Consider the following 13387-nt stretch of genomic DNA (forward strand, 5'->3'; position numbering starts at 1 on the left):
GTCTCCTTGGGCCTTTATTTGCTATATTTTCCCCAAACCTACTGTTTTTCTCTCTCGAATTTCTAGAATTCCAGTTTTCTTGTTCCAAGGTTCCTGTAGTAGCATCACATTATCTTATTACCCAGGTTCTGTTTCTTTTTCCTAAGCAGCATTGAGATCTAATGAATGTTAAATAACATTCCCCCCTTTAAAGTGTTTGGTTTGATGGATTTTGGCAATTATACAATTTTGTAACCTTCACTGCAATCAGAACAGAATATTCCCATTACCCTAAAAGTCTTGTGTGCCCCTCGGCAGTCTGAGCTTTGACAGCGTGTGTGAAGTGTGAGGGAGACTAAGCATCCGGAGTTTCTATTGGGAGCTGGTCACGTGGGCACCTGCTGCATGGGCTGAGTGACACTCACTGCATGGGCTGAGTGACACCCATCAAACTTCCAGGCTCCCAGAAGCAAACTGGTGTTCCACATAAACCACTGTGTTTTTGCAAATCATTTAGGCACAGGGAGCCACCCTTGTTATTTGGGGAATGGTGTGAATCCTCTGGAAATCTAGATCTCGGACACCAGCCAGGGGGCAGCACTGCAAGCTGGTCTTTCTAAGGCAGTCGGTCTCAGGTCTGCAGCATTAACTCTTGTCTACACAGGGAGGAAGTAGGGATGAGATTGTTCCCAGTCTCATGTACCAGGTGCTCTGTGGTTACCTCTTTTGTTCCTTGCTCAACCTGCAGGTGCAGATGTAGTATCTCCCTCTTACACACAAGGAAATGGAGGCCTGCAAATAAGGTTACCTGCCCCGACCCAGCAGTTAAGGCAGGGCTGGGGTCGGGTCTGTGGGTAGCATACCTGATTCCTCATTGGGCTGTTCCCACACTCAAAGCCACCATACTGTTCAGAGGGGACTGCCACACCCCACTTGGTGATGACTGTGGCTGGCTAACAGGGCACAAATGTAATTCCCCCTTTTCTAACTTCCTGCCACTTTATTCTTTTATTTTATTAACCACTTTTTAAGAAAATTTATTTTTTCTTCTTTTTAAAAATTTATTTATTTTTTTCACTGTACATGTTTTGGGGGTACAGTCCGTTGTTTCAGTACACATATATATTGCATCGTGATCTAATCAGAATAGTTAGCATATCTATCACCTAGACATTTATTATTTCTTTGCAGTTATAACATTTAAGATCCTCTCTTCTGGCTGTCTTGAAACATACAATGCAATATTATTAGCTATTGTCACACCTTTTCTGGCTGTCTTGAAAAATACAATACAATATTATTAGCTATTGTCACACTAGGGCACCAGAACATATTTTTCCTGTGTAACTGTAACTTTGTAACTTTGTATCGGTCCACTAACCTTTCCCCCTCCCTTTCCCTGCCTCTGGTAACCTCTATTCTACTCTGTTTCCCTCTTTATTTTCTCTTTTAAATTTATTTTTTCTTAATTGACCCATTATAATTGTATATATTTATGGAGTATGGTGTGATATTTGGGTACATTTATACAGTGTGTTATGATCACATCAGGGTAATTAGCATCTCCATTACCTCAAGCCCTTGCCAGATGTTTGTGTTGCAAAGATTCAAAATCTTCTCAAGTAGTTACTTGAAGTTTTATGGTAATTTGTTGTCTTAATTTTTTAAAAAATGGTAAATGATATTTTATAATTTATTTAGTAGCAGGGTGGTCTAGGGTTGTAAGTTTGCAGGACAGACACTACAGAAAATGTCGATCTTTTCATGATTTCATATCAATCATAACATTGAAGCATTTATTAGTCTTCATGGAGCAGAATGTATCCATTTAAACACCAGTATCAAATACATCCATTGCCTGTCCTAGTTCGTATCCTGTCATTTGCTGATTTTCTTTTTCATTCTGATACTCAAACCATCCTGAAGTTATTTGTGTCATACAGGGTGCCTCCAATGCATGTTTTTGTTTCACTTTCTGCTTTTACTGTAGGAAAATGGCACCAGGGTGTAAATTGTGCATCCCGTGCCGATCACTGCCATCACCCACTCAACCACGGGTTTGACTATTTTTTCGGCATGCCATTCACACTTGTAAATGACTGTGACCCGGACAGACCCCCCGAAGTGGATGCAGCAACCAGAGCAAAGCTCTGGCATTATACCCAGATAATGGTCTTGGGGATTCTCACTGTAGTGGCTGCCAAGACCTGTGGTTTCATCTCCGTTTCCTGGAAAGCAGTCACAGGTGTGGCCTCTCTTGGCTTCCTGTTTTTCGTCTCTTGGTATGCCAGCTTCGGGTTTGTGCGACGCTGGAATTACATCCTGATGAGAAACCATGTAGTCACGGAGCAGCCCATGGATCTGGAAAGAACAGCACATCTTGTGCTAAAGGAAGCTGTTTCCTATATTGAGAGGTAATGTATTTGGCCTGTTTTCTGTTGCTTATAACAGAATACCTGAAACTGGGTCATTTATGAAGAAATGAAATTTATTTCTTATGGTTTAGAGGCTAGAAAGTCCAAAGTCCAGGGAATGCATCTGGTGAAGGTCTTGTACAACATCACAGGGTATCCCATGGTGAGAATGGGCTGAGCAAGAGAAAGCTAACCTCTGTGCTCTAGAATATAGTCCTAATGGTGGAGCTGGGGGATATGTATTTGTTCTCTACAACCAGCACCAGCTGTGACCAATTACCTGTTTTGTTGCAATGTAGTTGCTTTACTGTATTAATCCATTTATCTTGCTTAAAACAGAATGCCTGAAACTGGGTAATTTATAAAGAAATAGAATTTATTTTTTACAGTTGCAGAGGCTGGGAAGTCCAAAGTCCAGGGAACACATCTGGTGAGGGCCTTCTTTGGTGGTGACTCTCTGCAGTGATACAGGGTGTCACATGGCGAGAATGGGCTGAGCAAGAGAGAGCTGACCTGCTCACTTGCCCTTCTACAAGGCCATCAGAACCACACCCATGACTCCATGGATAGATCAATACATTCACAAGAGCACAGTCCTCACAACCTAATCACCTCTCAAAGGCCACACCTTGCAAATAATACCATAATCAGATTTCCCACCCTCTTAACAATGGAAGTCAAGTTTCCCACACAAGGACTTTTGGGAGCACATTGGACCCACAGCAGGTAATAAGACAATCACATCTGAGCAGAGCAGATGACTTCTCAGCGCATCTGAGTAGAATCTTTGGGATCTCATAATGCCACCCTAGGAGGTGATGGGTTTGAAGAATCCCACCTTTTCATATTGGATTGGTTTCCAGACTGGACCCTCTGTGCTGACATCATGTGATGTGCCAGTTAGCACTGAGGCAGATGTGATGGCATCCCGTACATCCTAAGGGTGGTCTTCTTCTTTCAGAAACAAGCACGGGCCATTTCTCCTGTTTGTCTCCCTGTTACACGTGCACATTCCACTCCCTACCACAAAAGCATTTCTCGGGAAAAGTCAGCACGGCTTATATGGTGACAACGTAGAGGAGATGGACTGGCTTATAGGTAAGTAAAGGCAGGACAGGGCTGCCTCCCCTTTGGGCCTCAGTGTTAAGTGTATGGTAACAGACTGGCCACTGTACAATGAACCAGGTCACAATGAAGAATAACAGAAAATAAAAAGCATGGGGGAGAAAGAAAACCCTCCCGTATGATTCATTTAACTGCTTCAGTACTTCCAACAGCTTCGTTTAATTTTGCACAAAATCATCCTTCTACAAAGCCGATTATTTAGCATCATCCTTAGAAATTCCAGAAACTGAAGCAGTAACATTCACTTTCAGGACCTGGCAGCAAAACTGCTTTCCTCCCGTGGACTTCGAGAAACCCCAAAGAGAACCAGTGAGGTTGTAGACTTTTAAAAAAAGCGTAGACGCTGGAATCTTTGTAGAATCTGACAGCATCTCCCGAGACAAGCATATGAGATGTTGGGCTAAACAGCCCCCGCACAGAAGTTTTACAAATCCACGTTTTCAGAGCTGCAAACACCCATGGAATTGTAAACTTGACTTTGAGTGCTTTAAAGAACTGGTAGTTTGCATGGATAGAGCAATTGCTTGGTTTGCAGGTGGCTGATCCATGAACTACCTCATATGCCAACACCCATAGGTGCTGCTCAGTCTTGAGCCTCTCATATAGACAGGGGCCTCTCTTCACTGTTTATTTCCATGTCCCCAGTCCCATGACCTTATTATGGGCCTATGACATGCACAGACGGATGATGCTTAAAATACCCCGTTGGTGACCTAGGCTTTATATTCTGGTTTTTTTCGTTTGTTTGTTTTGTATTCATGGTATCAAGCAGCCCTGTAGGATTGCAATGATTAGCTATGTTGTAACGCTTTGTGATGACATTCATAACAATGGTCTCCTAGTGGTGGTGGTTCAATTTTATGACTTTCTGGCAAGCGCTGACTTAGAAAAGTGAAAGCGGATGGGCTGGTGGAAGTTTTGCACACTTTGTCCTGAAACCCTCCATTTTCTGCAAAGGCGAAATTCTCAATGCCATTGAAGAAAGCGGCCTGAAGAACATGACCCTCACGTATTTCACCTCTGACCATGGAGGACACTTGGAGGCGAGAGATGAGAGCAGCCAGTTGGGAGGATGGAATGGAATATACAGAGGTGAGATCGATGGCCATTGGGGTTAAAAGACTGGTATTTGATTCACCAAATGTCTCCCACTAGTGAAGGTTCCAGAACAAGCAGAAGTTTAAAAAAAAAAAAAGTGGTCATTTCAAAGAGAATTTATTGAGCACCTGCTCTAGACCAAGGTCTACCTCGAGCACAATGATAGAGATTAAAGGGCACATCTCCTTCCCTTAAAGGGTTTGCATTTTACCGGCAGAGAGATGTACAAATAAATATTAAGATAAAATTAAGATAAACATTATTCTAAATAAAAGGAAGCACAGAGTGACTATAATACCAGGTTTATGTGTTTCTTTGTTCCAGCCTCGAGTAGCCTCATTTTATCTGTAGTTTTTACTCTCCATGGTTTCACTTACCCACAGACAAGTGCTCTCTGAAAATATTCTGTGGAAAAGTCCAGAAGTAAACCATTCATATTTTTTATTTTTTATTTTTTTATTTTTTTATTTTTTCCTTTTTTTGTCTTTTTTCATGACCGGCAACGGATCGCAACCCTCAGTGTCGCGCCCGTACCGGCCCGGGACCGGCAACGGGATTGCAACCCTCGGTGTTGCTCCCTGCACCTCGCTCAGCCAGTGAGCGGGAACCGGTCTGCATGTGGGATCCGAACCCTCGGCGGGAGCGCCGCCACGCTTCCCAAGCGGCGCACTGTAGCAGTGCGCCACCGGGCCGGCCCCCATTCATATGTTTTAAATTGCATGCCATTCTGAGTAGCGTCATGACATTTTGCACTGTCCCGCTGGGTTCCCAGGACATGTGAATCACCCCTCTGTCTGGCGTATCTATGCTGTCTACACCACCTGTGCATTCATCACTCAGGAGCCATCTTGGTCATTACAGTACAAGGGGCATTCAAAAAGTTTAAAGAAAGATGCGTATTACCTTTCACTTTTGTTTTTATTTTTGTATTACCTTTCAATTCCGTTTTTTCATGAACTTTTTGAAGTACCCTCATATATATACAGGGTTTGGTGCTACTCATGGTTTCAGGCATCCATTGGAGATCTTGGAACACATCCTCCATGGATAAAAGGTGAATTACGATACCACGTCAACTTCAGGGGATAATACCTTCATAGTGCTGTTTTCTAAAAGTCTGTTACAATCAATCCTTAATAGTCACAAAGACCACACTTGTGAATTCTCCCACTCACTAAAATTTATTTGTGCTCCCCAAATCAATACTCGAAGGGCTTTTGCAGCCATTCACAGAATGGGGAAAAACTGAGTTACCGTGAGGCTCCCGTTCCCAGCTGACGTCAAACCAGGCAACCTCTGCCTTCTGGTTTCAGCTCTCGAGCTGTGAGTGTGTGTCTTAGACCATGTCCTGTTGCTCATAACAGAATACCCGAAACTGGATAATCTATAAGAAACAAAATTTATCTCATGCCGTTTTGGAGGCTGGGAAGTCTGGGATCCAGGACCACCTCTAGTGAGGGCCTTCTTGGTGGGGACTCTCTACAGAGTCTTGGGATGATCAGGGTGTCACACGGTGAGAATGGCAAGATGCTTTCACATGTTCCCCCTATAGAAACACCAGTCTGCACTCACGACAACCCGTGAAACCATCAACCCATTACCCCATGGCTTGATTAATCCATTGACGAGGGTGCAGTCCTCACGATCCAATCACCTCTGAAAGGCCCCACCTTTCAAATATCATGTTAGGGATTAGGTTGCAATATGGGCTTTAGAGGGGACACACACTCTACCCATAGCAATGAGCATCCTTTTCATGGTCTATTGTGTGCTGTGTTTTTACACTTAATGCAGATCCTTTGTCTCTAACAATAACTTTCACGCTTCCCTCTTCTGTTGGGCTTTCAATATCCTTATATAATTTCCTTATATAATATCCTTATATAATTTCCTTAGCATCAATGGCATGGATGGGATACAACACAGTCCTCTTTGGGAATAAGGGATATTCTAGTCAGTGTGGTTTTATTTCCCTGTGTGTGAATGACTCACATGTTTCCACATGGTGTGTACGTGTGTGTGTATGTGTGTGCGTGTTGGTATAAGTGTGTGTGCACATTCCGGTTATCTGGGTTAGCACAATAGGCTTAGTGACCCAGCATCTGAAGACAGAGAGAGAGAAACAGAGGAAGCCATGCATCCCGTTTGCTGAGGCATCCACAAAGAGCCACTGAAATTCAGGGGGTTGGGGGAGTGACACGATTCTGAAAACATTGCTGTGGTTATTTCTGGGAAATACAGGCATGTGTGCATGTGGGTGTCTACATACACACACCTATTACATGCAGATGCACCAGACATGTGGACAGATTGCACACTTTCTTGGAGAATCCTAATGATGTCTCTTATTTGCAGGTGGCAAAGGCATGGGAGGCTGGGAAGGTGGGATCCGTGTGCCAGGGATATTCCGGTGGCCCGGGGTGCTGCCAGCTGGCCGGGTGATCGATGAGCCCACCAGCCTCATGGATGTTTTCCCCACTGTGGTCCAGTTGGGGGGAGGCCAGGTGCCCCAGGACAGGTACGTGGGAAGAAGACCACCTGCCCCCTGAGAGCTCTCTTTTCCATTTTCCACATTTACAGAGGGAGAGAACAGAACATCAGAACTTTTTAAAAATAGTCACTTCCTCTAATTTAGGGACCAGCCTAGTGGAAGATGATCATACCCAGTAAAACATAGGATTAAATAAAATATTTGCTCCCACTACTTATATTTTTTATGATTGGTAAAATTTTGTTACCTCCAAGTAACAAGGGGAAGACTAAATCTTTAAAATGTGATCCACTTAAAAACAATTTTCTGTAATTTCCTGAATTACAAGTCTGCCGGTTTGTTGGTGACGCTATGAGAATATGATTTAAAGATAATTTATCGCCTCAGTATCAGCACACTGTGAAAAAGTCAACTTAATACGAGAGGAAAAGGACACAAGTAAATATTTTGGTAATGATTTGATTTTACTCCATTTAAAACAAAAAATTATCCTGTAGAGGGGATGATCCCGTGAGATACCCTATCTCTGACTTCTCATCCCAAAAGAGCATCATATTATATCAGTTTGCTATCCAGATTCTCCAAAGGACAGAACAATAGGATGTAAGTGTGTGTCATGGCATAAATCTATTTATTTGTATATCTGTGTCCATATAGATACACATCTACATAGACATATATAAAGACATTTTTATCTTTACATGCATACACACACATACTTGCAAAGACATTTATTTTAAGGCATTCACTTATATAATTGTGAGAGCTGGCAAATTCAGAATCCTTGCAGCAGGCCAGCAGGCTGGAATCTCCGGCAGAGTTTCTATGTTACAGTCTCGGGGCAGACTCCTGTCTTATCCAGGAAACCTCAGTCCTCGCTTTTAACACCTTCAACTGATTAGATACGGCCCACCCACGTTGTGGCGGGTCATCTGTTTCACTTAAAGTCAACTGATTGCAGATGCTAATCGTTTCCACAAAAGACCTTCACAGAGACGTCTAGATGAATGTAAGACAAAACAACTGGGCACATAGTGTGGTCAAGTTAGCAGATGAAATGTAATGATTACATTTTGTAATGATGAAGATTCGATCATCACACCTTGCACAAAGGTATTGATATTCAACTCTGTACCCGACAGATATGTACAATCAATTATGTTTCAACAAAAAGAAAAAAAAAATTTAAAAAACAACATAAAACATATAACAAAACAAAATAAAACATAAAAAATATTTTAAAAATACAATAAAACATAAAATGAAAAAACATTAAACAGGCCAAAAGTGTTTTACCATTTGAAGGAAAGCTACTGTATTTCTGCATTAAATTCAGATTGAGGACTTTTAAAAGTTAACATATTTTTTTTTTTTTTTTTTACGAGAAGAGTCCAGTCTTCTGTACACATTGACAATGTGTCTTGGAATCTCTTAACGATTAAAAAGTGACAATGCTCCATCTAGGGACATGGGCAGTCCAGCTGTTATTTAAGAAGACTTTATGCTGACACCTGAGGTCACAATGGCATGTGTGTGTGTGTGTGTGTGTGTGTGCACTTGTGCATACCAGTTAGGTAGTACCATGTAACAAACAACCCCAAAACTTACTGACTTCATGTCTTAAAATATAACAGTATGCATCTTGCCAAGCAACTTGCAGTCTAAGCAGTGACTGAGGAGATGGCTCATCGCTGCTGCATTTGCTATCAGTGGGGCACACTTGCAGCCTTGGAGTTTTATTCCCAGAAGCAAAATTCTCTATGGGAGGCTTGGTCTGACTCTGTCCTGTGGTTTCTCTGCTGAATCAGGGTGATTGACGGCCGCAGCCTGATTCCCTTGCTGCAAGGAGCTGCTAAGCACTCGGCACACGAGTTCCTGTTTCATTACTGTGGGGAGTATTTGCACGCAGCACGCTGGCACCAGGACAGTGAGTACATGCTTTCCCTGCTGTAGACCAGGCTTGTGTTAGACAGGGTTGTCCAGGAAAACAGAGTCAATAGGATGTGTGTGTAATGGATGGATCGATGGATAGACGCATAATAGATACATAGATACCTGATAGATACATAGGTAGATACATAGATAGATAGAAGATAGGTAGACAGATGGTAGATAGGTAGATAATAATACATAGATGATGGATAAATAGGTAGGTAGGTAGATAGAATAGACAGATGATTGATAGATGATAATAGAAATAGAAGATTGATAGATTAGGTGGATAGATGGATAGATGGTAGATAGATACAGATAGACAGATAGACATATTCATAGATATAGACAGGTAGACAGATTTTAAGGAATTGTTTCATGCATTTGTGTGCTGAGAAGCCTCACGTTTGCAGGGCATGCAGGCAGCCTGTAAATTCTGGCAGGATTTGATGCTGCAGTCCTGCATCTGAAGTCTGCAAACAGGCAGAGTTTCTATGCTGTCTTCTGAAGGAAGAATTCCCTCTTCCTTGGGGGACCTCAGTCTTTTTCTTAAGGCCTTCAACTGATTGGACGAGGCCCACCCACATTATGGAGGGTCATCTGCTTTACTCAGAGTCTGCTGACTTAACTGTTCATCTCATCTAAAAAAGGCCTTCACAGCTATACCTAGACTAGTGTTCCATCACATATCTATGTACCATGATCCGGCCAAATTGGCACAGAAAATTTGCTGTCACAGAGCAAATTCTTCTCTCTCAAGCTGAGAACAATCACTCTGATATCTCAAAGAGGGTGACGGCTGGCATTTGACCACGTTTGTAGGGAAGGACTACATTGGGTCCACACTGTGCCGTCTTCTGATTGGATTGCTCATCTGATTTCTCCAAGTGGACATCCTGTGCACATAGTAAAACCTTTGCCAACCATGCTATTTGAAATATTATACTTGTTTCTGTGTATAAAAGGAATACATGGATGTTGAACAATGAAAACAGAGGGGAAAAGTGTAAGAAGGAACTAACAGCATCGATGATCCTAATTCCCTAAGGTAGCCCCATGGAGCACTTTGGAATGAGTCCCTTGACTCTCTGCCTGGGGCACACACACACACACGCACATGCACACACACATGCATGCTCTGATTTGGCAACGTGGAGGTTGTAATTGCCTGAACAACCTTGTATCCTTCTCTCCACCTTATAACTAACACGAGATGTTGGTGCTGATTCCACAGTAGTGAGACCCGGAGCAGCTACACACACTAGGGCCAGGTGTCCACACTTGGGTCATATGTCCACACCTGAGCAGATTTCTGCTGCCCTGACTACTTTATTGTTTGCATGCAGGTGGAAGAGTCTGGAAGGTCCATTACATGACACCACAGTTCCACCCCGAGGGAGCGGGGGCTTGCTACAGCCAAGGTGTCTGCCCGTGCTCCGGGGAGGGTGTGACCCATCACAGCCCTCCATTGCTCTTTGACCTCTCCTTGGACCCCGCTGAAGCACGTCCCCTGTCCCCTGCATCTGAGCCTCTGTACCACACGGTGATCGCAAGGGTGGGCGAGGCTGTGGCAGAGCACCGGCAGACCCTGAGTCCTGTGCCCCAGCAGTTTTCTGGGAACAACATCCTGTGGAAGCCATGGCTGCAGCCATGCTGTGGACACTTCCCGTTCTGCTCATGCCACGAGGACAGGAGCAGGTCCCCAGATAGGCCAGGACTGTAAGGGAGGACCCAAGAGAGCATGACTGGATTGAAAGAAAAAAATCTCCAGCATTGATATTGACTTCTGTTTCCTCCTTGTGAGGAGCATGCCCTACATGGTGAGTGGGTCTCAGTTTTTCTATCAGTGGAATGAGGACCTTCCAGTAGACACCCAATAATGTCCCTTCCTCCTCCTTTCTAAAGCTTGGGGATATCATATGACGGATGCCTGATTTTCTTATTCATTGATCTTAAAGCACACTTGAGATTTCATCACCTACAAGAACAGCCTCACAAAATGACAGGCAAAGGTACCCACAACTACTGTTTTTCAGATAACAGAGGAAAGTTAAAGTGGCTCTGTCTCCCGCTCTTGGGGTGACAAGTCATTGATCTCAAGAGTTTGACTCCTTTCCCACACGTTAGGGTCACTTTTATGTGTCTGTAGTGCATCAGTTAGGAATTGCTTTGTGCTGCTGTTAACAGATAGTGAGGATCAGAAGGCCTTAATCAAGACAAGGGTGCATTCTCTGCCAGGTAATAGGAAGCTCAGATGGAAGCATCGCAGGGCTCCAGGCTCTTTGCAACTCCCTGCTTTATTCTCATGAGCATGAAGAGTTTGCCTCGTGGTGTCATAATGGCTGCCACAGCTCCAGACCTCACATTGACATTCCCGGCAGCAGGAAGAGCAAGAACAAAAGGTCATTCATCACCCCATGAAGGGAGATTATTCAGAAGCCCCAACCCACAAGTTCTGCTTCCCACAGTCATCCATAGAAACAACTGGAAATTGAGACATGCAGTCTTTCAGGTGGGCACCTTGCTGCCCAGATTGAAATCAGGATTAGGCCGGTCAGCAGGAAGGCAAGAGACTAAGTTGACTAAGGTTTCAGATGCACCCCTTTTTTGGCAAATTTAAGTGAGTTTATCTTGTTCAGCTTTCAAGCACATCTTACAGCCACTGCTTTCTCCTGGAAAATGAGCAGAAATGTCTGGATGGAAGGAGTTAACCTCAGACAAAGGACCAACCATACACGAGGAAGGCCACAGGCATTCTTCAAACACCTCATATTTGACCAGTGTGTTATTTAAATAAATCCTGGTGTGTCTCATACTCGCACCCACCCTGGTGGCTCAGTAGTGGGGGTGTAGCCCTAACTCCCCCCACAGCTGGGACCCCCTGCCCCCAGCTCCCCATTCTGGTGGATATTGCACTGTCTCTGAGTCCACTATTGGGGGGTAGTCAAAGGGGAGACTATGGTGCATCCAGGGAAGGGATCATTCACTACCAGGTACCAACGAGATTGGCATTTCAGGGACCTGGGATGGGAAGGTAGGAAGACACCACCACACCTAGGCATGGAGGCTTCTGGAATCCAGAGAGAGGAATAGCAGGGACTGCCTGTAGGGGTGAGGGTCTTGGGGAGAACTGAGGCAGCCCTGCCAGCTCAGAAAGGGCAGGTGGACCCTTTCTCCCCCAGCTCTCCATGCCCAAATCCCAAAGGGACATTTGTTGGCTGAAAACTTGAAGCCAGAAGGAATCTGAGGCAAGAGAGACAGCTGGAGAAAGACCCGGAGCACAAACAGGACCCAGCACAACCTTCAAACAGTAAAATACAAGCATCTATGGAGTGTGGGGGTGGGGGGGTCAGTAAAAGCTGTCTCATCTTTTATTCTACTCGGCATGGTGTTGCACAAACCCCTTAAAACAAATCTCTCGCTTGAAACGTTCAAACCGATCACATTCTAAGAATTCTGTGGTGTTCGATAAAGACTGCTGTGGATTTTGATCTCTTAAAGCTTCATTATAAGAAAGACACAAGTATATATCATCGGTTCCTCGGGACTTGCTAAAAGGGTCTCAACGTGCCTCGCCAGAGTCGTGGAGGCTTTTCCTCGCCCGTTATTTGATCTTTAAAAGTGAATGTAAAAGGGATTTAAGTCAACCTAAACCTGAGCCGCTGGTCTGGATAGTTAAGGCAATTAAGGTGCACCTGGCCTGGTTCTGTGGACGACTCCACAGATAGGATGGTGGGATTTCTGGGGAATCAAATGCATCTTTATGCCAACGATGGAACAGAAGCTCTGAATAAAATCTCATAGATTTTCACTACGTGGTTTCATGTGTTTGTACGTATTTCCCATCCCAAATCCTCCTCCCACCTCCTCGTCCCAGCTTTGAAGCACCTGACCAGGTTTTGCTCTTCCCTGGTCATGGGAAGAAGACTAAACAACCCAAATTCTCAACTTTTGGAAAACCTAAATCATTGTCACAAGCCCTTGTTATAGAGACAAGTTAAGGAGACTGAGAATAAAAACACCTTAAACAGGAGAAGGGTGTGTTCTTTCCTAGGTAATAGGAGGCTCAGAGGGAAGCAGCCCAGCACTCCAGGCTCTTTCCAGCTTTCTGGTCTGTCATTAGCATGGAGACTTGGCCTCATGGTGTCAAGGCAGCTGCCACAGCTCCGGACAGCACATAGACATTCCAGGCAGCAGGAAGGAGAAAGGATCCTTTTAGTTCACTAAAGGTTCTTGGTGTATTAGTTTGTTTTCTGTGGCTTATAACAGAATACCCGAAACTGGGTAATTCGTAAGAAAATGAAATTTATTTTTTTACAGTTTTGGAGGCTGAGAAGTCCAAAGTCCA

General features: G+C 44.0%; 1 protein-coding gene across 1 annotated transcript in view; it reads left to right on the forward strand.

Annotated features, from left to right (window-relative positions):
• LOC103602933 (arylsulfatase D-like) overlaps positions 1 to 12850 on the forward strand; it is a 30527-nt gene extending 17677 nt beyond the window's left edge. The window contains exons 6-11 of the mRNA XM_008587387.1: positions 1970 to 2393; positions 3355 to 3491; positions 4476 to 4610; positions 6972 to 7134; positions 8916 to 9034; positions 10386 to 12850. Of these exons, the coding sequence (XP_008585609.1) occupies positions 1970 to 2393; positions 3355 to 3491; positions 4476 to 4610; positions 6972 to 7134; positions 8916 to 9034; positions 10386 to 10762 (1355 nt within the window). The 3' untranslated portion in view covers positions 10763 to 12850. The remainder of the gene's footprint in view (positions 1 to 1969; positions 2394 to 3354; positions 3492 to 4475; positions 4611 to 6971; positions 7135 to 8915; positions 9035 to 10385) is intronic.
• The last annotated feature ends 537 nt before the right edge of the window (positions 12851 to 13387 follow it).

Source organism: Galeopterus variegatus, unplaced genomic scaffold, assembly GCF_000696425.1.
Source record: "Galeopterus variegatus unplaced genomic scaffold, G_variegatus-3.0.2 Scaffold4361, whole genome shotgun sequence".
Classification (NCBI taxonomy): Eukaryota; Metazoa; Chordata; class Mammalia; order Dermoptera; family Cynocephalidae; genus Galeopterus; species Galeopterus variegatus.